At 36.7% G+C, this 22,650-nt stretch overlaps 4 protein-coding genes across 4 annotated transcripts; 2 read left to right on the top strand and 2 right to left on the bottom strand.

The window, feature by feature from the left end:
* Positions 1 to 1,751: 1,751 nt before the first annotated feature.
* LOC121806877 lies at positions 1,752 to 2,814 on the top strand. Its single transcript, XM_042207046.1, has one exon. It carries the CDS (start codon positions 1,950 to 1,952, stop codon positions 2,556 to 2,558), a length of 609 nt encoding a protein of 202 aa, XP_042062980.1. The 5' UTR covers positions 1,752 to 1,949; the 3' UTR covers positions 2,559 to 2,814.
* A 4,878-nt stretch (positions 2,815 to 7,692) lies between these two features.
* On the bottom strand, positions 7,693 to 8,935 carry LOC121807073. The gene has a single exon (XM_042207264.1). It carries the CDS (start codon positions 8,748 to 8,750, stop codon positions 8,139 to 8,141), a length of 612 nt encoding a protein of 203 aa, XP_042063198.1. The 5' UTR covers positions 8,751 to 8,935; the 3' UTR covers positions 7,693 to 8,138.
* A 6,483-nt stretch (positions 8,936 to 15,418) lies between these two features.
* LOC121809182 (cyclin-dependent kinase G-1-like) lies at positions 15,419 to 16,522 on the top strand. Its single transcript, XM_042209722.1, has one exon. It carries the CDS (start codon positions 15,419 to 15,421, stop codon positions 16,520 to 16,522), a length of 1,104 nt encoding a protein of 367 aa, XP_042065656.1.
* Positions 16,523 to 17,865: 1,343 nt separating this feature from the next.
* On the bottom strand, positions 17,866 to 21,100 carry LOC121809670. Its single transcript, XM_042210421.1, has 9 exons — positions 20,783 to 21,100; positions 20,545 to 20,705; positions 19,712 to 19,893; positions 19,340 to 19,624; positions 19,190 to 19,248; positions 19,048 to 19,084; positions 18,880 to 18,951; positions 18,454 to 18,781; positions 17,866 to 18,375 (listed from the first exon to the last, which is right to left on the bottom strand). The coding sequence occupies exons 1-9, from the start codon at positions 20,865 to 20,867 to the stop codon at positions 18,004 to 18,006; spliced, it is 1,581 nt and encodes a 526-aa protein (XP_042066355.1). The 5' UTR covers positions 20,868 to 21,100; the 3' UTR covers positions 17,866 to 18,003.
* Positions 21,101 to 22,650: the final 1,550 nt, after the last annotated feature.

The following is a 22,650-nucleotide window of genomic DNA, read 5'->3' as shown; positions in this document are numbered from 1 at the left end:
AGGACACGCGACTCTAGCGCCCACACCCAACTCCAAGAGGATCTAATTGAGCACATTTGGAAAAAATTTGGCGGAGAAGATTAAATTATGTCATTTTTATTTTTTTAGAATTTTAATTATGTCTTCGTTTTTTTAATGTTAAGTTGTAATGTTGTTTTAATTTTAATAAAGTGTGTTTGTTTAAATTGAATTGGGTTTTAAAAAAAATTTATAAATTAAATTGAATGAATAGTAATTAAGAGACGGTATAGAGACGGTTAAGAGACGGAGCGTTGCAGGTTCCGTCTCTTAGTTAAGAGATGGATGAAAAAAGGACAGTGGGGCCCTCAAATAGTGCTCAAATAGTAGTTAAGAGACGGTTTAAGAGACGGTATAGAGACAGCGTTGTGGATGGCCTTATTCTTGGTCAATAGTTAGGATTTGCTGTTCCAGTCAAATCCCTAATTGTGTTGTACTATAAAGTAACTATATAAACCAGAAATATTTACTTTGAAAGTTGACAACAAATAAATGCTTTTAGTTAGTGCTTCTTCCTTTTTCACAATAGCAATTATTCAACATTAACCACTTAGTATACATTTTGGTACACAGACATGTCACATGACAAATTACTTTCTTTATTCATTACATTTTGTCTTGTTATTTAATTTACTTACCATACTTACTTTACTTACCTAATTAATTCACTACGTGACATTAATGACAATAATTCGTTTGCTGTCAGTTGAAGTAAATGTCGTTAATTTGTTGAGATTTGTGACATGTGTTTCGACGAATTCAATGAATTAAGCTATAGTTCCTTTCATATATCAGATCCAAAGGGTTTAATTATCTTGTAATTTATCACAGACTTAATTAGAGCATCCGCAATAGCGGCGAGCGCACCGGCTCGCCGATTTTTGGCACTCGCCGGTCCGCTCGCAGAACTATTGCAGCAGGCGAGCGCCAAACCGGCGAGAATTTCGGCGAGCGCACGCCGATTCGCTCGCCCCTATTGCAGCCTCCCGATCGGCGAGCGACTGACGAGCACAATTTTGTTTTTTTTTTCGAAAGTCTATATATACGCGATTTGAACTTCATTTTCTTTCGCACCACTTGTTTTAACGAGTACTCTCTCTATCTTAATTTCTCTATTTTAAAATTTTAATATTATTATTGAATTTTCTCGTATATGTGTCGTAAATTTAATTCCGTATTTTGAGTGATTGTTTAATTATTTGTTTTTAGTGCTTATGATGTGGCTGAGCTATGACTGGGCTATTGTTTGTCCAGTTGCTTGTTCTGCTGATGTGGCAAGAGGAATTTAGTGTTGCTGATGTGGCAGAGAAGTTTGTGGCTGAGTTATGGCTGGGCTATTGCTTGTCCACGAAATATTGTGGATGCTATTAGAATATAAATTGAAAAAGCAAAAAGGAAGCACTGGCGCTTTAGACTTCCTTTACTCAGGCCGTGATTGATGGAAAATACATATTCTCATATATTAACTGTATTTTTATTTTTTTGAAATAATATCCCATATATGTTAATAAAACTAATGATACATTAACATATTTATTTATTTCTTTATTGGGAGAGGGAACAATAAATAGCATTGAAGCCCACACTTCTCGTCCCATACTCCTACCCCAAGCAAGCCTCACAGGATATCTCTTGCTTTATTATGTATTATGTATTCTTATTTTTTTTATATTCACAATTTATATTATTATTATTATATAGGTAAAGTAAAAATAATTGTTTTACAAATTTCCTATTCAACTCACTCAACACGCCCAACCCCAACTTCACTTTTCTTTAACATTCAGCTACCAACCCAAAAAAACAAACATTATTTCAAGAATCAACTTAAGCAAAGTTCACTATAGTCTTTTCATAAATAGGCTGCCTTTAACCATTTCCACACTACCATAGTTTGAAACACACTCATTTTTCTCCACACACTTTCTTCAATGGATTGGTTCTCATGGCTCTCAAAAACAGGGCTCGATCCCACCCTGGTCTACGAATACGGCCTCTCGTTCGCTCGAAACGAGCTCGAGGAAGGCGACATCTCCTATCTGAACCACGAGTTCCTCCAGAGCATGGGGGTCTCGATAGCCAAACACCGCCTCGAGATCCTCAAGCTCGCGAGGAAGGAAACTGGGAGGCCGGTATCCCGGATCCTCATCGCCATCAAGAGGACCAAGAGGTGCTTCTCCAAGTACCTCCGCCCGCCGTGGGCCCGGGCCCGCGACGACTCTGCCCTCGCGCTCGTGCCCCTGCGCAGCAGCTACAGCGCCCGCTGGAAGGGCGGTGCGCTGCTGAGGCGGAACAAGAGGATTGCCCTGGCCAGCAGGAGCGGGAACCTGGTTGGTGGCAGGGCGCCGCTCCTGCTGACCAATGGGAGTCCCATGTTGTTCCACAGCTCGAGAATCGATAGCTTCTCGAGCCCGTGGACGAGCGATCACCCCCTCGAGGGTGATCGGAAGGAGGAGGAAGAGGATTGTGATGAGTATTGGTCCCCTGCAGTTGAAGATATCAAGTGGGATGCCATGTTTCAGAACTTGAAACCTACTTGAAATTAACGGTTGGTGACAATTTCGTAATATATTTTAATCTTTTGTTAATTTTGAGTTCAATTGAGTGGTGAGAAATTGGTTTTTGGGGCTCTTTCCACCATTAGAGCTCGATTGGTTTAGGCATCTTGGTTATTTTAGTATGTATTGTAATTTGCTAGGTGTAGAATCGACTGTCAACCAGTCCCATCCACCAACTGAAATTCGGTATACTTAGTCTCTTTACTAATTTCAATTGTGTCTTTAATTTACTTGAACATGACATGTTCTCATAAAGATGTTTTGCATATGATGTGTTAGTTTTACTTTATTGTGGCATGTGTACTAAATTGAGAGTTATTTTGTTATCGACTTTCATTCGATTTTACATGTATTATTTCGAGTGCGATGTGTAGATCAAATATACTAGTAGTAAGGTACTATAATTTTGTTACCAAGTTTCCTTCAGTTTAACAAATTTTAGATTAAAGAATATCATGACACGTCGTCTATTTTATAGATGGTCCTATAACATGGATAAAAACAAAACATTACATGTTCACCTTCTATTATAAGGCAAAACAAAGTATTTGAAAACATTTATAACTCTAGAGTAGCATTAATACATTTTGAAATCCCATAGCTAGGCAATATCAAATATTGCCCCCAATTAATAATTCAAAAGCGATTGTTGTTAGGTTGTTCTGAACAAAAGCCACAACATGTAACAATAAAAACTGATAGTACTTGATATCCCATTACCAAAAATAGTGATACTTGTAATAAAAAGTTATTGAAAAAATGATATAGTTATTCGTAAAAAATTAGTAGTAGTATTTAAAAAAAAAAAACCGGCTTTGACCAAGTTCCGCATGTACATTGTGGATGGAGTGCCGCCCTATGTTAAATACCATTAACTATAGCAACAAAAGCGTTACAAACTTTAACACTTCATATTTTGCCGAATGTTGACATCAAATTCGTTAGAAATTAGGCCAACTATGTTTATGCCCAAAAAAGTCAAAGGTAACATTTGTATGAATGAATCCACATTTAAGTTGTTGATAGGTAGAAATGGGAGTGGGTGGAAATTATGAATGACCCACACTACAACTTTATTACAAGCCAAGAGTGTGCAGAGAATTCATCAACACAATCCCTTTGGTTTCACTCCTATGGAAAAAGTTTGAATATGTTGGCCAATATTTATAGGAACAACACCTAAAACAAGGGGGTATGCCCACTTTTTCCCTTTAGTGTCTCTCTCCACCACCAATTTTCAATCACTCTTTGCTCATTCCTTCTCTTCTACTTTTGTACCCACAATTTGAAAGTATACAAGTTTGAAACGTCTTAGAGTTCCCACATTTTTCAAATAAAAGTTCGAAAAAGAACCATAAGAGGAAATTGGCAATCAACCATTTTGCAAGAAAAGATTTACAACAATCCATGGACACTTATTAAAAGCCTAAAACTAAAAAAACTAGTTTAGAGAGAAATCCAGATTTGTTCCTACTGAATTTGAAGGATTCTTTTAACCTAAGAATAATTTATCGATTAGGTAAGCCGATACATTTGGTCCACCACTTAATTCAGTGATGTTCCAAATCAACAACTTCAAAAAATAATGATTAATTCGGAGAATCAGTTAAGAAGAATGATGCATTGAGCTAGCCATGTTGGAAGAAGAAATCAAAGCCCTAGAGAAGAATGATATTGAACGCGCAAAAAGATAGTAGTAAAAGTTTTGAAGTTGGAAACACCTTTCTCTCTACTTTATTACCTTTCTTTTAATTTATTCTCTCCATTTCACACACAAAATAAAACTGCATAAATACCCGTGCCACCCAAGGAACGGGTCATCTTCCTCGGGACGGAGGGAGTATTTTATATTGGCAAATGAATAATATTCTAAAGGCTTCGTCACAAAGGACTCTAACTTGAGATTTGTAGTTTTAAACATTAATCGCTCTACCGCTAATCTTCTAGATGAACAAATTGGCATTCTTGACTTTTGAGCAAATATATTCATGGAAATAAATTTGAATGTGAATGAGTTAGTGAAATATGAGATCTAATATCAAATATAGTAAAAGTGAAATATGACAGATTTATAGGCGGATGAAAATCTATACAATATATAAAAGGGGAATTTTGGAAAAATTTACAAGATTGCCATTTAATTTAAAAATTAATATTAAATTAAAAATGTATAATTAAAGGTCATTTAAACATTTGATTAAAAGCTAAAAATATGGAATTAAGTGGAGTGAGTGGGAGGTTTTACTATCTATACATATATAAAAAGTTCAATGCTTAAAGACGTTTAAAATGGCCCAAGGAAGAAAACGGTTGCAATAATTGTCCCCATTAAATTGGATAATAGGGTAGAGAACTGAATTAATAATAATTTAGTATAAATTTGAATCAATCTATCTTTATATTTTTTTGTTATAAATATGTGATATTATCATAGAATGAAAGTGTGCAATAGAAATATCGTTAAGTATTATGAATACATAGATGCAAGATCTATAAGTGAGAGATGTTACGGACTCAATTCTCACATCGGTTGTGAGAACAACTGATGTGGGGTATATAGACTAAATGAGCTCTCTCTCCTAACAGACTAGTCTTTTGGGATGAGTTCTCTTGTTTGGTCTGTATCAATTGGCTCTCTAATTGACAGCCCAAACGGCTCGGAGTGGTGGCCGGGCAACGAACTCGCCGTGACCAACGAGTGTTTTTGGAGCCGCTCGGAGTGGTGACCCACGGAGTGGTGGCCGGACAAAGAATCCGCCGTGACCAACGTGACCGTGACCAACGAGAACTCGGAGTGGTGGCCCACGGAGTGGTGGCCTGGCAAAGAACCAGCCGTGACCAACGAGGACGTTGGCCCTTAAAGAAGGGTCGAATGTTACGGACTCAATTCCCACATCGGTTGTGAGAACAACTGATGTGGGGTATATAGACTAAATGGGCTCTCTCTCCTAACAGACTAGTCTTTTGGGATGAGTTATCTTGTTTGGTTTGTATCAAGAGATGTCGTCGATTTTGATAAAGTTCTTATGTACATTGGAGTTTATAGGGTAGTCTTTTATAGAGAATTCTTTTGTTATTTTCGGTTGAAATTGATTATGTATGATGATCATATGTAGAAATTGGAAGTGAAGGTGAGTTACGTTTGTGATGAAAAGATTTTTGTTTATGTTTCTCATTTGCCTTCGGCCAATTTTTATGGCAATTCTGATAGGGCACCTGAGTCTTTTTTTAGGGTTTATTTGGGGCGAGAACAATTTTGTAGCTTTTATAATTAGAATCTTTTGTTATAGGTGATGTAAGTGGATTCATTTTTTCTTCTTAGAGCTTAATCAAATGATGTTTTAAATGTCACTATTCATGTATTGTGAATCAGCGCTCTCCAAATTTTTATAATTTGTTATTAATTATTTCAAGCTTATGGTATGTTTTAGTTGTATAATTCATAGTTATTTTGTTTACAATTTTATATAATGGTATTGTTTTTAATTTCATTTAATTAATTTACAATCTAAAATCAATTTAATTAATTTACAATCTAAAATCAATATTTAAAAATTTCTTAATCTGTGCATCGCACGGGTGTAATACTAGTAGAAACAAATAACAAACTTTATAGTAAGGACTAAGGATAGAGTAATATTCTAGTGTACACATTTGCCAGAATATTAGTCTCCGAAGGCGACTTGCTTTATTACTCGAATTGACGAACATTAATTTTCAGGTTTAAGATGCATTAGATATCGACTTTAGTCGAGAAATGCATGTTTAAACAAAAATTATGGATTTTCTAGGCTTTTAAGTGCACTTGATGAAAAATGTAATCGTGCAATCCATATTCGAAATAAGTAATTAGTGCATTATCTTTTGAAATGTGATTCTTGTTTATGTATTTAAACGAATTTGCACTGAAAAAGACAACTAACATTGAAGAGATTGATTCGTGAGCTAAGAGTATGTTCCATTATCTTTTAATAAAAGTCTAACACATTTCTTCTCACTTACTTTACTCCCTCTTATATTATTCTCTCTTCATCTCTCTCCCTTATTAATTTTCTATTTGATTCATTCTTTACTTTACTCACTTAACATATTTTTTCTTAATTTATGTAGAAAGAAATGCGTCCACTACTATGGAATGAAGGGAGTATCAATATACCGAAAAAAACTAATTGCTTTAATTAACACTTAATTACCTTGATTAAAATTTAAATATCCTGAGGAATATTCTAATTCACGAGATATAAAATTAATGTACATGACACAAGAATAAATCCAACGTTTGACTTGAAATTTTCGAAAATGTTGAAAAAAGGGTGCGCACTCGTTCACATATGAATAATACTCTATTCATCCAAGAAAAGTCACTCACCTATGTACATAGTTGATCTATTCGTACTCCATATAATCAACAATAACAACATCTCGTGTTTCTCTAATTTGTCAACAAAAATAAAGAAAAAAAAATGTTCGAACCAACCTTTCAACAAATTTAGATTAACAAACAAAAAAAGTACAGTGAAAGATACCTTTGAAGCAGCAATCAATTTTAAAATTTGTTAGAACAATAGTGGCGTATATGTCAATTTAATTTGTTTTTCACGCACTCCATTAAATTATTTTGTCATTATTCGCGACGCAATATTGATTCTGGGGCGTTTACTTTCTATTGTTGAATAAGGAAAAAAAATGTTATTAAGAGCAAAACTCCAATTTTTCAAAATAAATAAAGAATTAGTCATTAATCAATTAATGCTTAATAGTAAACTAACTAAATGCATAATTTCAAAAAAGATGTAGTTGACCTTAACTTATATCGCAAATACTCTCATTTTCCGAACCCGCAAATTATCAATTTCCATAAATTCGACTGTCATTAATGAGAATTTGAGGCATTAAAATAAATGTATTTACACCTTTTGGTTTCAATATTGTTTTTCCTATTCACTGCAGCAAAAAAGGCGATTGTGGCGCCTTGGCGACCCCCACACTCCGGCCCGACATCATGTGATGGAGTTAAATCAGGGTACGCAGTAGTCTGTTAAGAGGATTCAATATTGTTTTTCTTATTCATATAATCATTTTATTCAATTTTTCGTTAGTAAATCAGGATCATAGATTTCTGTCACTTCTCAAATCTCAATTCATTCCTCAACCTCTTCAGCCTAGACAATATATTACTGCTAACTTGACTACAGAAGAAAAATCAAAAGTTCATAATTTACTAAAAATAAAAACCATAAATTCACAAAACCCCTTTACCGTATATAAAATAATCCTTTTTAAGCGGAACATGAAAATTTAACTTAAATTTCAATATATTTCTCTATTATAAGTTTTCCAAAAATCGCTGCAGCTCCAAGTCTCCAACTACATGATTGCTACTTCAATAAAATTTAAAAAATTTTAAAAAAAATCGAAAACCGCTCCGAGTTCTTTTTAAATTCAAAATTTCCACAGCCACGAAAGCACGGCTAATCCGACTGAGTTCACTCAGCGCGTCACTCACCCAGTCTGTCCTGTTATCCTGTACAAAAAAAACCGCCAGATATAAATTTTCCCCTATTATAAGCCATCGGCTTTCGACATGACGGAGAGCCGGCTGGGCCGAGGCTGGAAGTCGTGCCGGCGGCGCAAGCTGTGCGACGACGGACGAATCAGCGCAGCCAATGCTCTCCTCACCAAATCCCCCTCCACCGTGCCAATTCGCACAAGCGAATTCGTCATCGCTGAGCGACGCATATTCAATTGGTGGCTGGACCGATACGACGAGGACGGCGACGCCTGGCTCCCGCCGTAGCCGGTGACAATGCTGTTTTTGTGCAGGCTGCACCGGAAGGAGCCAGGGTGCGTCGTAGGGGAGCACATACACGTCTTCTTCGGCAGCGAGCGTTGGCTATGCTTCTGGTGATGAGAAGCGATCGGACGCCTCTGAGATGCGGAGAATCGGACAGATGACGACGGCGAAACGGATCTGCCGAGGCTGACGCGGGTAGGGCTGGTGGATCGGCCAAGGAGCGAGTCGGATCGTAGCCGGGGATCAGAGCGGGCGGAGAATGTCGCGGCGGACGATGAGATGGAGGAGGCGCAGAATCGGCCGGACGGCGAGAGCGAGCGCGGGAAGTGGCTGTGGAAGGTTGTACCATGCGAGGATCTGTTTCTCGAAGACGCTTCCATTGGTTGTACTTTGGTGTGCAAATAGTTGTTTTTTTAATTCTGGAAAAAGTAGAAAAGATGGGGAAAGTGAGTTTAGAAGGGCCGATTTGCTATCTAATTCGGCAAACCTAATGAAAAGTGATGCCAGGTTTATATAGGAAATCGGACGGTGGTAGTTCACTAATTAAATAAAAGTATAGGGGTGTTTTGGGTAATTAAAAACCAGCTGTTGGTTGCGGTTATTTGTGGTTAGTATTTGGATTTTGGAGTAATACTTTTGGAAATTTATTGCAGATTTAAATTGGTAATAATATGGTATTATATTTATTACTATAATAATAACTATTATGAATTTTGTATTTATGTTTATGTAGATATGGAAGGAAACCGCATGGAGTCATAAATTATGTTTCCTAATTTTTGGTATTATAAGTATTCTATTACCTTTTGAATAATAGAAGAAGATTTAATATATTATGTTTCCTAATTTTCGGTATTTTAAGTATTCTATTACTCTATATATTATGTTAAACAATATTAATAATATAATGGGATTAGACGATTAGTTGTATGAAAGTTGATCAAAGTCAATGAAATCATGATCATAAGCACCAACAAAAAAAATGCTGTGTTATATAGTCTTATTGTTATATTGTAGTTATAAAGTTGATTTGGCTTTGTTGATTTTAATGTACAAGTTTTCTTTTCATGAGTTTGAGTAAAGTTAATTTTAGGGATGAATTAACGATAGATATGGTCAAGAGACAAGATAATCACAAATATGATATGATCATGTTATGTCACGATTGGAGTAATCATAAATAATTGCAAGGCATACAAAAACTAAAAGTAAAACTTGAAGCGCTCAATACATTAATAATAAAAGTGCTTAAATGATTTGAATTCTCCATTAGATTGGAAGTGTAACAAACTAACAATAATGCCTAATAATTTATTGTCTTTGTTTATTACTCCATGGAATACATTAGCAGATACGGCAATATCAAGTTAATTGCTCTTGTTATTTTACATTTCTATTCCACTTAGTTCATTCTGGTCCTAGTTTAGTCTTGATAGTGTGGAGGTATCCAAGTTGTGGGCCGTCATTTTGTCTCTTCATATTTTTGCTTTGGATCCTAGTCACTTTTGAGCTGAGATTATGTTTTGAAACATTATATTTTAATTTTATTCACGGGTTAGAGGTCTGCCTAAACCCCCGCCCACTCTGGGGTCTTTGATTTTAAAAAACAAGAAGTTAATTGATTCTCAAATTTATTCTATCTACAAGACTTAATCAGTGGACTACATAATAATTATGATAAATAAATTATTATTGGTTTGAGCAAAACCAACTTTGACACTTTTACTAGAGACACTCAATGTCGAATTTCATAAAAGAAGTCATAAAATAATTTTTGAATTACGAAATTGGTCCACAACTCAAAAAATTAAATGAAAGGTAAAGCAATTATTAGGCATTAAAAAAGTAGGAAGAATAGGCGTGAGTGTTACGCAGATTAATTAAGTCGCCCGTATTAAACTTAACAATTACTACTATTCCAGTAATTAGTCTCACTTTTATTAAAATAATGCTATGCGGCCACGTTATGGCCAGCCATAAATTAATTAAATAAAAAAAAAATTGATTTTTTTTAAAATTTTTGGTTTAATACTACTTGATTTTACTTTTATATCATCTTCATTATATGTTGCTCAACATGTTAGTGTTGCTCTTTCGTAGTTTTTGCTCAACTTATTACTACTGTCATTTATTGATTGTTGCTCAACGTATATAGTAATTCGTGATATTAATGTGTTTTACGTAATGAAATTCAAAGATAAGTATCAACTCACAAGTCTATTCACACACATATAAGTTTATATCGGTAATTCTAATTTTTTTATACATGTAAATGGACTAAATTAACTCTTTATGGCCGGCTATGGCCATTTAGCATCACTCCTTTTATTAACTAATGTCATGCTTCCATAACAGTACTCGCGGTAACGGACATTTTTTGTCGTCACAAAACGCAACCAAATTTATACTATAACGTATAAAATTTTGATTTCTATAACGTATACTATACGGGTTAGCAATAATTTTCTCAAAATGTTACACAAAATCTACATAGGGAGTGCATAAGTAGAAGAAGATCGACGGAATTTTCATATAATTCATACCTTTAGTTAGTACACCAAATCTTAGTGAAGACCAATCGAATATGATTAAATCCAATATACATGCAAATAATATTTGCAACACTAAGCTATAACCATACAATTTTTAAATTAGTGTATTCTTAGTTAACTAAACAGGATTTTATTATTTTAAGCTTCAGGGTATCATTGATAATGTTATCATATTCTTAGTAGAGATAGTTGGTGGAATGGACCACCAACGAAAAAAATTAATTAATGAAAAATTCAAGAAGTCAAAGAATCAAAGAAAGGGAGAGGTGAATTAATATACTCCGTATATGAATTATTTTAAGTAACACTTACATTTCTTTTTCTGTTCAAAAACCTTTATCTTTTTATTCTTCACTTCAACTCCATTTTTATGTATTGATTCAATTCATATGTATTGATTCAATTCATATGTATTGATTCAATTCATAGTACTTCATAAGTTTCTAGAAACCCCGTTGCTAAGAGCATCAACTACGCGTCCCGTCATCGTCCCGCGTTCCGTCACGGAGGGACGCGTTGCAGCAGGTCGTTCCGTCCCCGTACCGTCCCGAGACCCGTCACGCCGCGACGCAGGACGCGACGTCTCGCCACGCGCCGAGGCGACGTGGCGAGCTCTCAGGCCATGCGTGACGCCCACTCGCTGGCCCGCGAGTGGGTTTCGTCACGCTGAAGCAATAATTCATTTTTTAAAAAAAAAGCTAATTTAAATATTAAAAAAATTCAAACGGTAATGTTACCGTTTTTAGCCGTTTTTCAATTTGTTTTTAATTTTTTTAAATTTCTTTACTCTATAAATACTCATATTTCATAGTCATTTCACACACAAACACACATCTATTCCTCTCAAATCCTCTCTATATCCACTCCAATTTCCATCTCAAATCAACTCAAACTAATGGATCCTTTTGAGCAAATGCGTCAAATAATGGAACAATCACTTGAAGAAGATCGACGCCGGGAGGCGGGGGAAGCCGCGCCGCCCCAACGACGCTCCCGGACGTACATCCATCGTAACCAGGAGGAAGCCGCCGCAAGGTTAGTACGCGACTACTTCTGCGATAACCCGGTTTGGGGAGATACCTACTTCCGTCGCCGTTTCCGCATGGGGAAACCGCTATTTCTCCACATCGCGAAAACTTTGGCGGCCCGGGAAGAGTTCTTCCGAGAAGGGTTCGACGCGGTCGGCCGTCCCAGCCACACGACGCTGCAGAAATGTACTGCAGCAATCCGTCAGCTTGCGACTGGACAAACGGCCGACATATTCGACGAATACCTCCACATCGGAGACACCACTGGGCGCACGCGCTTACTCAAATTCTGCAAAGGCGTCCGGGCAGCCTTCACCGACGAATTTCTCCGGAGGCCAAGCACGACCGATTGTCAGTTCCTCCTCGACTTGCACGAACAAGTGCACGGATTCCCCGGGATGCTTGGCAGTGTCGATTGCATGCACTGGCAATGGAAGAATTGTCCGGTGGCGTGGAGGGGGTCCTATACGAGCGGCCACAAAGGCACCCACCCAATCGTTGTACTCGAGGCCGTTGCCGACTACCGGCTTTGGATCTGGCACGCGTACTTCGGGGTCCCCGGGTCGAACAATGACGTAAACGTGCTCCACCAGTCCGACCTTTTTACCGAAGTTTTGGATGGTAAAGCGCCGGCCATCAACTTCGTCGCCAACAACCGGCTGTATAAAATGGGGTACTATCTCGCCGACAACATCTACCCGAAGTGGCCGACCATCGTGAAGACGTGCAGCAGGCCTGCGAACCCAAAGCAGGCTCTTTTTGCGCAGAAGCAGGAGGCTGCTCGCAAGGATGTGGAGAGGGCGTTCGGGGTTCTCCAAGCGCGCTTCAACATTATCAAAGCCCCGGCTCGTTCGTGGTTCATGGAGAGCATGGTCGACATCATGTATACGTGCATAATCTTGCACAACATGATTGTCCAAGACGAAGGACCCGAGGCGGGAAATTGGTTCGACCTCGAATCCCCCGGAAGCTCAACCGCAAGTAGTCAGCCTCGAAGTGGAGCGCATCCGTCTATACAAGACCGGTTATCTATTCGTGCAAGGACACGCGACTCTAGCGCCCACACCCAACTCCAAGAGGATCTAATTGAGCACATTTGGGCAAACTTTAGCGGAGGAAATTATTAAATTATGTATTTTTATTTTTTAGGAAATTATTAAATTATGTTTTTTTACGAATTTTATGTTGTAAGTTTATTTTATTTAATGAAGTGTGTTTTTATTAATTGAATTTGGTTGGAAATAAAAAAAATGAAATTGAATGAATAGTAATTTAAGGGACGGTTAAGGGACAGATAAGGGACGGAGGGTTGCAGGTTCCGTCCCTTAGTTAAGGGATGGAGTAAAAAAGGACAGTGGAGCCCTCAAATAGTAGTTTAAGGGACGGTATAATGACAGCGTAGTGGATGGCCTAATTGACCCCCCAAAAAATATTATGTGCTTATTAAAAAAATACTCCGTAATTAATATGTAACGCTCAATGGAAACCAAAAGTATTAGCTCAAATTATCGAAATCATCAAGCCGCTGGGCATGCATAATTGCATATATATCCCAAATTTCGAATCAATTTTGTAAAATACAGATTAATCTATGATAATTTTAAAGTCTATGATAGATTAATCCATGATAATATATGTACATAGACTTATTCGTAATAGTAAACGTCGTCGTGACAATCATATCTAACATTTCAGACATGATAAAATACAATATTTGAACAGTGTCTTCCACAAATTCCATAAAATGAATAACATTAACAAGAGCTACATATAAAAAGTCAAGGTTGATATATAGGGACGATGATCAAGCAGAGGGAAATATAAAAATGAACCATGTACTTGTCTAATATTCAAACTAATTTTATTCTAATTTTATCACACACCAAATAAAGTTGAGAATGAAAAATATAATTAAACAAGGCTTACAAAGGAAATGTATAATACTCCTAAAAGAATTGGTCAATCAAATGAACTAAACTAATACCATAGTCGGATAGTCCATAATGTTGACATAAACGCAACTTTAATGTTGTACGTGAATCTGGTGAGCAGTGATTTCGATCCTATCATCACCATACATTGCCATCAAATTTCAATAAATCAAATCCTAATTCTTCATATAACTATGTGGCTAATTTCTGTGTGATTTTAAAAATATGCAAGTGATATGAAGATAATTAAATTAATTTGATTTTTTGTTAATTTTCCGTTTGATTGTAAAATGATGGAGCAGGATCCTGACAACTTCAAGTCATCACCCAATACTCAGCACTCAGAGTTGTCCGATAGAAGGTAAAACACAAAAGAAAAAAAGTGAATGAAAAGGATATTGCGATTGTGAGTGATGTGCCGCCCCTACCTAACCCGTCTCTAGATAGAGTTGTCGAGGCTATTGGCGGCATCAACGTTAATGTGACCATCCAACAATATGCCGACCAGCTGGCTAAGGATAATTAAGTGCTCTGATACGATCCCACATCGGTTTCACATGGAAGTATAGAATAATATATAAGAGAGAGTCAATCTTCTATCTTGGACCATGGTTTAGGGTTAAAGTTAGGCTTCCTATCTTATATGATTATCAATTTGGTGCGGTGAACGTGGACCCAAATGTCCTACGAAAAGGGGCTCAATACTTTATAAGATCATAAGTAATGGAAGGAGCCTCACGAGGCGGGGATATACATAAGCGTCCTATCCTCCCGTGTGTCACACAATTGAGGGACAGAGGGGGTTGTCTCTCCACACCTCTATCATGTGCCCAATATTTTTTTGTTGATTTTAAAATAAACAAATTTTCATTTTATAATCTCTACCAATATGTACCATAATAATACTTGCAAAACTAACTATTAGAAATCAATAATATAATACTACACTTGTGAAATTAAAAATTAACAATATTTGGTGTGATACAAGAAAATTTTCCAATAAAAGAACATTTTAGTTATTTTTTAAATATAAAGAAAAATAAATCGAATAATTCATTTATCCTCATATTTAATAGTTTAAAGAAAAAGAAAAAAAAACTTATTCCAGTTAAATACCAGTGTGTAAAATTTTTTATGTGATTCTTTTAACAAGAGTGGTGATATTCAATCGGTTCAAATAGAATTACAATCCGAGCCAAAGGGCATATCGCATAATACTAAATCTAATTGAAATATAAGTAAGGTAAGTAAAAATTGATAAAAATATTTGTTTAGTTGGAAGTTGGAAACTCTTTCCAAAAATAGAAAACACAATCCTTGTTTACGTTGGAATGACACGCTTTCAAAAATAAAATCTCGACTTTCCTTGCTCTATGTCTATATATTTCATCCAAAACTCAGACTTGAAACTCAAGCAACTTTTAAGATATCTGATCTCTCTCTCTCGCGCGCGCGCATTTGTTCAGACTTGAAAAATCAAGATTTCTGATTTCACCTTCTCGCGTTTGTTTATGGAACAGAGCTTCTTGAAAAATCAATGGCTGCTCATGTCCGAAACAACACCAACACCGATGATTGGTTCCCCCTTTTCCGCGGAAGAAAGACCGCTTGCAAATCCAAGGCCCCCAAAGGCATTGTCATCAAGAAAACAATTAGCGTTTGGCCTGAAACCATGTGCTCCCACAATGGGAAGAAGCGGAGGCTGCAATGTTCTAGTTCAGAGGAAGAATTCAGCAACAAAAAGAGACGGCTTCCTGATTATCCAATTGTCGATGGCTACCATTGTTTGGGGAAGATCAGTTCGGGCTCCTATGGTGTTGTCTACAAAGTTCAACACAAGCATACTGGCGACATATGGGCTATGAAGAAGCAGTTTAGTTGTAGTGGTCCGTCTGAGATCGACATCCTTCAATCTCTCGGCGGCAAACATCCCTCCATCGTGGGATTCAAGGAAGTGGCAGAGGATGCTTCTGGGGGCCTTTACTTGGTGATGGAGCATATGGACTTTGATTTGAGAGGATACATGGCGGAAGAGGTCATCCCAACTCCTCAAGTCAAGATGTTGATGAAGCAGTTGATCCAAGGCGTCTACTTTCTCCACCAACACCGGGTTGTGCATAGGGATCTCAAGCCCTCCAACATCCTTGTCAACAGAGGGGGTGAGTTGAAGATATGTGACTTCGGGTTGTCGATGAGGATTGGGGAGGAATGGGGGCCCACTGTGGGGACATTGTGGTACATGGCGCCGGAGCTGCTTCTTGGAGAGAAGAGCTATTCGTGTGCGGTGGATATGTGGGCGGTGGGATGTGTAATGGCGGAGTTGTTGTTGAGGAAAGTGCTCTTTAGAGGGAAATCCAAGGAAGATCAGCTGCACGAGATATATTGCATTCTTGGTCATCCAGATAACAAGAATGATGATGCTACAATTTCATCTGCAAAGAACATGCTCTCTGAAGCTGGATTTGATCTCCTAAAGGGGCTGCTGACTTGTGATCCAACTAAGAGAATCACATCACAATCTGCTTTGAATCATGCTTGGTTGGCTGATGGACTGAGTCCTACTCAATACATGGACAAACTATCTCTCTTAGTTGGGGTTGGGGAGTACTATATAAATAGTGGTGCTAGTGTAGTTGCTTAGCTAGTTAGTTTGGTAAATATAGCCTTAATTGGTGAATTTGTTTAAATATAAATTCAAGAATCCTATTTCTTTCTGTTTGTTGATCTCCCTTCAATCCTCACTGAGCAAAATCATAATCCACCTTATCTTTATTATCTCTCTGTCAACTTTCTTCCTCTGCTTAGTTCTCATAAAAATTGAATCTTACCAATTTGTCTTTGCCTAAAATCTGTGAGAAAAATCAGAGGGGGAAAGGGATTGCAGAAATGCAAGCTGTTTGACAATCAATAGCTGTAGTTGAGGAAATTTTGAGTAGTTGATAAAGATGTTAGTTTTGTTAGAAAAGGCTATGGAGTTGCTGTTTGTTCTATGTTATGGCTGAGCTTTAGGGAAGTGTGGTTGTCTCAGTTCTGTTTTGGGGGTTTGCTAATCAGGTAATTGTGTTGGTTTAGTACTGCATATATTATTACTGTTAGAAAATCTGTGCTTGTATGGTTTGGTTTCCATGAGTAATTTTTGGGTGCTGCTTATTATTTTTAACTTTTTTCCACCTAAGGCTTGTGATGCTGTTAAAGATTTTGCTTTTAGTATCTTCCACGAGTGATTGAATATTATTCTTTTCATATGATACAGTTTAATCGATTAGCAAATATTTCATTGATAATTCAATAGTACGAGGCTTTCTGTTAAGCATAATTTAGTATTCTTAGCTAGCCACTGACATTCCATGTAGTAAACATAGCCAAAATGTAAATTTGTGTAAGTACTAAATGCAAGAGTCCTATTCCATTTCTTCTGTTATAGTAGGGTTTGTTTGTTTTCCTTCAACCCTCAATGAGCAAAATCATAATCTACCTTATCTTCATCATCTCTCTCTGAACTTTCCTCCTATGCTCAGCTCATAAAAATTGATTCTTTCCAATTTTTCTTTGTCTAAAAATTGCGAGGAAATCAGAGGGTGAAAAGGGATTGCAGAAATGATAATTGATTAGAGGTACAGATTCAATCCCAAATACAGTCGTACTATTCCAATTGTGTTAAAAAATAAGAATAAAAAAGTGATAATTGACTAAACAGTGAGTAGCTTATGAGAAGTTCAGGCAACTCTTCTGTCAACATTCTTCTCCACAAGAAAATAGGTGAATGTGTGCAACTGTATGTGTGGAATGTGTTCTTCTGTGTTTATAGTTGATAAAGCTGTTACTTTAAAAAAAGAAAAAGAAAATCCAGAATAGGAAATTGAGATTTGCAAACATTGGTGACGCTCTTGTAACTCATTGAGTTTTTATTGATCATTCACCATATATAATTACTGCAACAAAACCTCATTAAATTAAAAAAGGAGTAATCACAAGTATTCATTCTTAACCAATAGTAAATCTTCTCTTTTAATTAATAAAAACAATAAAACTCACTAAAAATTTATACTTAAATACAGGCCAAAACCAATGTACATTGAATAATGCAAATCTGCTATCATGCCAATCCTGATCATCTCAGGGCTATTTGGTTCCATAAGAGGCTTGAGCTGATGCAGCAGCGTCTGCGAGCCTCGTATACTTGCGATGACGCCTCTCTCGTGCATAGACCATCCAAAATACGAGAGAGAACATGACTGCAGCAGAGACCTTCACCAGACCAATGTACACCAACTTGCTGTAGAGTCTCAAGTCTGGGCAGTGATCCTTGTGTATCGTGGCAAAGGTGTCTCGTACAAACGTGCAGTCCACTAGGTCGGTCAGGAACGGCCCGTAATGGTACAGCCCGTAGCTCACATTCACAGCTGCACTCATCTGATCATACATACTTGGCATTAGCCGCCCCACTGTCGTGCATTTGTTGTTTGCAACTTGGCATTCGTAATTCTTCCAAACCTGTATCATAGTATAACCCAATTCGTAAACCTGACTCAACCTTACTAGTTGATCTTAGGAAAAGGATGAGCAGTTCACCTGTGTTGCATTTGTGAAGCCAACTTCACCCGGAATGCATGCTTTGCGGTCTGTCTCGTCAGGATTATACGGATTGCACAGAAGAGGCACCAATGGGCCAGATTGGTTGTACGACAAAGGTCCAGCGATAGGAGGTAGGTTGACATTGGATACATTAGCGATGAACCCATTCACAAGTTGAACGACTTGGAAGGTCACTTCTTTGCTTTGCGAGCGTGCTTCTTCAGCGGTGGCTGTGTCCACGCATGGGATAATTTTGTCCAATGCAGTGTGAGCCGTTGGGTTAACGACCCATTCGTTCATGGCCACACACGTATCACCCATCACACTAAAAGATAAGGAATATGCCTAGTTAGCATTCCAAACAGGAAAGAAGGAAAGATTCTTTTCTATTGATGATAAAAAGATGGAGAAGATGACACGCACTTGTGAAGAACAAGGAATATGCCACACAAGACGAAAGTGAGTGCAACGAGGATCCAACCGATGATGACCAATCTACAAAAAATAGCATAGGGTGGTTTTAAAATTGTACTGTATAACTGAAAATAACAAGAGGTTTATGTGTGTGACATATGCTTGAGTTTCACTCACATGTAGACGAGAAACTGTAGGCCTGAAACGGATAACACTGCACCAGATAACACAAATAAGCTAATATCAGCAGCAAACTTCATTTATTTAGAAAAGCACCATTAATTTCAAGAATCACAAATTGAAGGAATCAGATACTTACAGAAACCAAGAAAAGCAAGGGTAAGCATTACAGCAGCTACTATAATGAGTATCAACCCCCTGCAAGTCGTAAAACAGGCCCAAGGTAAAAGATATGCACAACATTGAGGAAAATATGAACAAGTAAAGCAATTAGGCTCAAGATACTAACACAGTATCTAAATAGTTGAATATGTCATCCTTATTATTCTTCGTTGCACTCTCAAGAGTGTCGGCAGCAGAGGTGACCAACGTGTTGACATTGTCAATGTTGCTCTGCACATCTTTAGGAAGAAAAACTTGACCTACTCCAACCGTCTTAGCATTCGTGAGATAATTTGAAAAACTTTTCAGATTTCCTACAGTGGAATCTGCTTGTCCCAGCACATACTCTAATGTATCTTTTGTACTATCGTGAAACTTCGCTTGGCCAGTGTATAGAACAATAGCACCAATTCTGATGCACGAAAAAAAGATAGGAATGAGATTCAACATGAAGAGTTCGAGCATATATGATGTAAAATTTCATACGGAGCAGGCTTACATTGCAGCAATTGTGAACAGGGTCAACAGAATGAGCGAGAGAGCATAGGCAGCGCGTGAATAGCCATAACTGCGACGTCTGCAGCAGCAGACATACATACAAGCCAGCAGCAAGAAGATCCCGAATAGCACAAACCAGAATGCAGCAACGAGAAACAGAGGAGTTCCAGTATAAAGCACAGACTGCATCAAAAGGGAAAAGAAAAAAACAAAAAAAAATCCAAAATAGAGAGAGAATTAGGGTCCATTTGAAAATGCTCTTATTCATCCAAAGAGACAAACTAAATGAACAATATTTAACCACCACAGCATTTTCTGCCTAACTCAATCTCATCTCAAAGACTGAGAATTGATCGCTCTGAGCAAACTTTTATCCATTACAACCTTTTAAATCTCCAATGATGAAGCAATAAACATTAATTTCTTTAAACAAATGAGTCCCAATTTTAGAAGCAACAATCCAGAAAACAGGACCCTAATCTCCAGCCCCAAAAATGAAGTTAAAGAAGATCAAAAATCCATGGTAGCTAGTCAACTCTAGTAATGCTATGCATGAATAACATGATTACATGATGTTGCTGGTCAGCGAGGGACCACTCCTCCTCCATTTGACATAAATTTTAATTGCAACAACAAAACCTAATGAAACAGTCATATACAAGAAAGTAATATTATATCCAAAGCTTTCAAACACAGAAAAAAAAACATAAACAAAAAAAGAAAAAAAAAAGAGAAGCGTTTCCTTATAACTATATTGCCTCAAAATTCGAAAAAAAAAAAATTTAAGCAACGAGAAACACAAATTTCGAAAAACAAAATCAGAGAAATTCTTACAGCAAAGTAATGTTTATTGGTGATATTCCAGCCTCCTGTATAGTATTTACGGTTATCAAGCGGATCCTTTCTACGCGTTCTATCCTTCGCCAGCACTAAAACCGTTTCATTTTCCAACACAGAGCGCCGCGCAACGACGCCGCCGCCGATTGCCGCACCCGCTGCAAGTCATATCATGAGGGTTGTCAGATTACTAAAAAATGTGAATTTTGACAAAATCCCAGTTGAAGAAAAGTACCAGGCGATGAGAAGAATGTGAGGAAGAAGAGGATTAACGCTGCTAGAGCGAGAAAAGAAGAAGCTTTGGTGTTGAAAGTGAGCATCTTGGCGCTGGGGCGGAATGTGGGTGCAAAATTGTGCGTAAATATAAAAGGGTAATGTGTGTGTATTGATTCGGAGTGTTGGATGGAAGCTCTCTCTCTGGTTGGTGAAAGAGACGCGGTGGACTGGTTTGGTTGATTATTTTCCAGAATCTTTTACTACTACTCCTTTTCTATTTTCTAACGCATGTTTGAAGAGAGAGAGGAAATAAGAAAATCTGTGTAAAATGGAATGTATTGTGGGAGTGGCCAAAACGTGGATATTACTAAGAAACTTCTCCTTTTTTTATTCATATCAAAACTTGGATAACTAATATTTTAATATTGGATAGTACATACGAAACAAAGGTCAACTATGTTTGAGGGAATAAAACAGTTTGAAAAACATAAAAAAGCATTCAAATAATGTCAATATCTGCTGAAAATTTATTTGAACTGCCACTATTACTTAGGAATAAAACTGATTTAGTTTTTATATGATTTTAATTTACTTTGTTATACACTTGCAATCTTAATAATGAAAACAAGGTATTGTTTAGTAGGGAAATAAGCATTTTCTCTTGTTATCATTACATCAAACTCGGTATGTTGTTACATTGATTGTATTTTTCACTACGCATGTAGTTAAATATTCCGAATTTAACATTTTAAAATATTTATTACTGTTAAATAATTTATTTTATTTTTATTATTTTTAAAAATGGATTTGTCATTTTACTATTTACATTCTATGTTGTATATTTTATTATGAATCTAAACAATTACTACTATTTTTCTATCCACTTTTATACATTTCTTAAAATTCATGTGAATCAAAATATGACATTTCAAAACGAAAGGATACAATATTATTTTAGTAAAATAACAATTTCACTATAACTCAAATAACGAAATTATGAGGGTATGATTCGGAAAAGAATAAAGGATTCATTTTATAGGACAAAATGAGTGCCCTAAAAACGTGGGCAAATATTTATAAATTTAAGAAAAATAATAATCTCCCAAAGGCTTCTCCACAAGTGTATTGGTATGGCTGTATAATCATAGTATTTAATATCTCACGAGTTTAAGATTTCAATTCACGAAAGTTTTCCATCTATGTAACTAATAGTGTAAATGCATGTTTGATATGGTAGATAACTCAACATTTATGAATAGATTTTTTTAACATATGAATAGATTTTTTTAACAAAAATGTGAGGTAGATATTCTGTTAATAAAAAAAGGTGTTATATTAATAACAAAACTATGAGTTGAGACGATAGATTATGTGGAACAAATAAGGAATATTGTGAAGATAAATTATAAGAGCATGCACAAGTGAGAATGCTTCCTTAGCTAAAAGTGGAGCTCGTGCCATAGGCACGGCACGGCACGCTCATTGAAACGGGTTCACGCGCCTAGTCCACATGGCGGGCTCTTTTTTTTGCAATTTAATTTTTTTTTATTGCTTCCACCTATCATAGTTGAAGTGCAATACCTTTAAACATGAAGATACGGATCACATACAATTATCTCATTGTATTAATTAATCTTATCTCTAATTATGTCTTTGTATGGAATAATCCTATCTCTTTATCAGTAACGCGGAAATGCTTCAATAATAAATATCACATTCTCAGAAATTAAAAATGGCATGACATTATGACATGCATGCACTTTTATAGTATAGTTAATTTCCAGCTGTTTCTGTTTCATTTACTAACGCGTTTTTACTTAATTAATCATTGCAAGCAATTCCTCTACCATGTGTAGTCTTTCTATTTCAATGTACCATGCACACATT

Source organism: Salvia splendens, chromosome 6 (assembly GCF_004379255.2).
Source record: "Salvia splendens isolate huo1 chromosome 6, SspV2, whole genome shotgun sequence".
Taxonomy (NCBI): domain Eukaryota; kingdom Viridiplantae; phylum Streptophyta; class Magnoliopsida; order Lamiales; family Lamiaceae; genus Salvia; species Salvia splendens.
This window is presented reverse-complemented; position numbering and strand designations above follow the sequence as displayed.

What these genes read in the sequence shown, in the direction of transcription:
- LOC121806877 (XM_042207046.1), top strand. Translation starts at nt 1,950, where the DNA reads ATGGATTGGTTCTCATGGCTCTCAAAAACAGGGCTCGATCCCACCCTG.
- LOC121809182 (XM_042209722.1), top strand. Translation starts at nt 15,419, where the DNA reads ATGGCTGCTCATGTCCGAAACAACACCAACACCGATGATTGGTTCCCC.
- LOC121809670 (XM_042210421.1), bottom strand. Translation starts at nt 20,867, where the DNA reads ATGCTCACTTTCAACACCAAAGCTTCTTCTTTTCTCGCTCTAGCAGCG. An exon ending in CCAATAAACATTACTTTGCT is followed by an intron (nt 19,894 to 20,544) that starts GTAAGAATTTCT and finishes CTTTTGATGCAG; the next exon opens with TCTGTGCTTTATACTGGAAC. An exon ending in ATATTCCTTGTTCTTCACAA is followed by an intron (nt 18,782 to 18,879) that starts GTGCGTGTCATC and finishes CTTATCTTTTAG; the next exon opens with TGTGATGGGTGATACGTGTG.
- LOC121807073 (XM_042207264.1), bottom strand. Translation starts at nt 8,750, where the DNA reads ATGGAAGCGTCTTCGAGAAACAGATCCTCGCATGGTACAACCTTCCAC.